This window comes from Montipora foliosa, chromosome 1 (genome assembly GCF_036669935.1).
Source record: "Montipora foliosa isolate CH-2021 chromosome 1, ASM3666993v2, whole genome shotgun sequence".
Taxonomy (NCBI): domain Eukaryota; kingdom Metazoa; phylum Cnidaria; class Anthozoa; order Scleractinia; family Acroporidae; genus Montipora; species Montipora foliosa.
In genome coordinates this window covers 48216457-48220112 of record NC_090869.1, presented here as the reverse complement: position 1 = coordinate 48220112, position 3656 = coordinate 48216457, and the positions used below count along the sequence as shown (strand labels likewise).

Sequence of the window (3656 nt, the reverse complement as noted above, 5' to 3'; positions counted from 1 at the left end):
ACATGATTTAAAGAAAACGAACAATGCAACAAACAGCTGTTTTCTTTAAACAAAACCCTGGGGAAGCACATTTGACATTAGAGGAGCTCAGAAACATGCCCAACGAAAACAAATCACAGTTTTTTTGTGGCAAAGGTATCAAGATATGTAGCAAAAATCACTGGAAGCTCGGCATACTGGTACAAATTACAACAAGATCTAAAATCAATCATAGAATATAAAGGGCCACCAACAATATTCTTCACCTTGTCTTCTGCAGATATGCATTGGCCTGAATTGCATCAACTGTTTAGCTCCAATGTAGATGATATTACCTCTGAAGAAAGGCGAATGAATGTTATAAACAACCCTCATTTAGTAGATTGGTTTTTTACAAAACGTGTGGAACAATTTGTAAAACATTGGTTGTATAATTGCCTTGGGGCAGAGTGGCACTGGTACAGGTACGAGTATCAAGCTCGAGGAAGTATTCATTGCCATGGTATAGCAAAGCTTAAAAGTGATCCAGGTCTGTGTGATTTGACTGACAAAGCACTTAAAGGATTCTTGGCTGAAAAATCATCTGCTGAAACATCCATTCCCGATATTTGCACGATTACTGATGGCAAAAAAGCTTCACAACAAATTTGCCAATATGTAGATACCTTGATGTCAACTTACAATCCATCCATGTCCCCCTGATAGTGAGATATGGATAAAACCAAAGATTCATCCATGTAAACAAAGGCATGAATGTGTGACTGACATAGATGACGATTATACAAATCTGTTGAATACTGTCCAACGCCATACACGTTGTAATACAAGGTATTGTCTTAGATACAAACAAGGTCTTAAGGACAAGCAATGCCGCTTTAATTATCCATTTGATCTATGCCCACAGACAAAATTAGTTTTTGAACCTGTTAATAGGAGTGATGGAAAGTTGCCCCAATTCAAAGCCAAAACAATTACAAAAAGAAATGATACTAGGCTAAACAACCACCAACGAATTCAGCTGCAAGGATGGAGAGCAAATTGCGACATTCAAGTTGTTATTGATCAGTATGCTTGCATAGAATATCTTTCAAAATATGCTGCAAAAGGTGAACCTAAATCGCCAATGCTTGCTGAAACGTTTGACATTGTATTGAAAAATATAGATAACTCAGATGCACAAAAAACTATGAAAAAAATTTCAGTGCACAACAAACTGTGCACTTACTGTTATCCCTGAAATTATATAGCACAACCTTTGATGTCCGTCCTGTCAGTCTGTATGGCTCTCGCAGAATAAACCCTAATCAACACAATGCATCAGCTCCTTGTACTAAGGATTCAGTACTTGATCTTTATGCAAAACGTCTTCAATATGTTAAAGATTTTCCAGATATAAAAAAGATGAGTCTTGTAGAATTTATTGAAAAATATAGATTAGTTAAAGGCAAACTAGTCAACCAGTCTTCACTCATAGTACCTCGAGTATTTCCACACTATTCTCCAAATCCCAAAGGTAAATTTTACAGTTTACTTTGCAAATATCAATTATTAAAATATAAACCATGGACAAATAACCCAAATAATGCTTGGAACAGTGAAGAACCTTCTGATCAGACTTACATAAATGCATGGCATGAATATTTGAGTTCACCAGAAGCTGTATTGCATGTTCCAAATTGGGAAGAAAAGTTGCATGATGCAATGCAGAATGCTAAGATAGATAATACAGACAATGTCGCAGTTGTAGAAGATGAAACATCTCAAGAGGAATGGATGATACTTGCGTCATTCCACACTAATGGTCTTACCAATGCCTCATCTTCGATTGTCAATTCCCATGATTGGCATTGTGATGCTGTTAAATACACAGACCAGCAAATTGGAGAAATGCCAAGTTGGATCACAGCAAAAAAAGAAACCTTTCTTCCAAGGAAACAAACATTTTCAATCAATACAGAATCATTCAGTGATGCACAGAGACTAGCTTATAAAATTGTTACAACTCACTCAATCCAAGAGAAACCACTACATTTGATTATTAATGGGGAGGTTGGAACTGGTAAAAGCTATTTAATATATGCACTATGCACCCACCTCAAAGATAAATGCAAAGTAACTGCAACAACAGGAAAAGCTGCTTATGCTATAAATGGAATAACCATCCATTCTTTTCTACGATTGTCTGTCACCCACATGTTACAAAAAGACTTATCAGGTCAAGCATTGATAACAATACAGGAAAGACTGACAAAAGTAGAATATATAATAATAGATGAATATTCTATGCTTGGTCAAGCATCTCTAGGGTGGATTGATAGACGATGCAGACAGGCAACTGGTCTGCATGAAGTACTGTTTGGTGGAAAGTCTGTTATTTTCTTTGGAGATGCTGCTCAATTACCTCCAGTGGGAGATAAGCCTTTATACCATTCTAAACCACCAAGCGCAATTGCAGAACAGGGCTATTGTGCTTATCAAATGTTTGATAAAGTTGTTATTCTGAAAGTAAATCAAAGAGTGCTTGGGTCAGAACTTGATCAAGTATTATTCAAACAATTGTTGAAGAGGTTACGGAATGGTGAGACTACAGAACATGATTGGAAACAGTTGTTAGCAAGACAACCATCCCAAGTTGAAAATATTAAATGCTTTGAGGGTGTAACACGATTATATTACAGCAACGATGAGGTAGCAAAATATAATTACTATCGTTTGTTGGAACTAAAACAACCTATAGCAGAAGTATTTGCTAAACATTCTTGTGTTGAGGGAAAGAACATCAGTGCCCAACAGATGCTTGGTTTGCAACCAAAACTACTAGTGGCAAAGGGTGCAAGAGTCATGCTTACAATGAACCTCTGGCCATCAGTTGGTCTTTGCAATGGTTCAACAGGATCAGTTGTAGATATTATCTACGAGCCCAATACACAGCCTCCATCATTGCCTATTGCAGTTATAGTGAAATTTGATGCATTCTCAGGTCCATCTTTCACAAATAATAAGCCTTCATGTGTTCCTATTCCACCTATAACAGCCACAGTTGAATGTGGCAATGTAGTGCATGAAAGGCAACAGCTACCTTTAACACTTGCTTGGGCACTGACAATTCATAAAAGTCAGGGTATGACTTTGAATAAAGCTTGGGTTGATATTGGCAAAAAAGACTCCACATTAGGAATTACCTATGTTGCCGTAAGTAGAGTACGCAACATCTCTTCATTAGTCATTGAGCCTATGACATTTGAAAGACTACAGAAAATCAAGAATTCAGAATTGTTGAAATATAGGCTGAAAGAAGAACAAAGGCTTAAACAATTGTCTGACAAAACAGCTTTAAACTACTCTAAAATTGTTTGATATGACCAAAATGCACTTAGGTTGATTATTGTTTTCTTATGTCTACTATGTTTTAACTCACTAGGGTTGCTACAGAATGCGTAAAAGAACAACAAGTAAGTAATAAAACAAACAAATACTACAACTATATGTCCCTTTTCTGTATTCCTGTTACAGTAAATATAGCAACCATTTTTATTTTCCACCAGAACCTGCAGCTGCTTCAATTCAGAAACAACACACGCCCACCACACAAACCAAAAGTAAGTAAAACAAAATAACATACTGGTACAGTGGAAGAGCTCTATGATCGACCTACTCTGATAACGACCAACAATTTA

General features: G+C 36.6%; 1 protein-coding gene across 1 annotated transcript; it reads left to right on the top strand.

Annotated features, from left to right (window-relative positions):
- The first annotated feature begins 1380 nt into the window (after positions 1-1380).
- LOC137970434 (ATP-dependent DNA helicase pif1-like) lies at positions 1381-3336 on the top strand. Its single transcript, XM_068816960.1, has one exon. It carries the CDS (start codon positions 1381-1383, stop codon positions 3334-3336), a length of 1956 nt encoding a protein of 651 aa, XP_068673061.1.
- Positions 3337-3656: the final 320 nt, after the last annotated feature.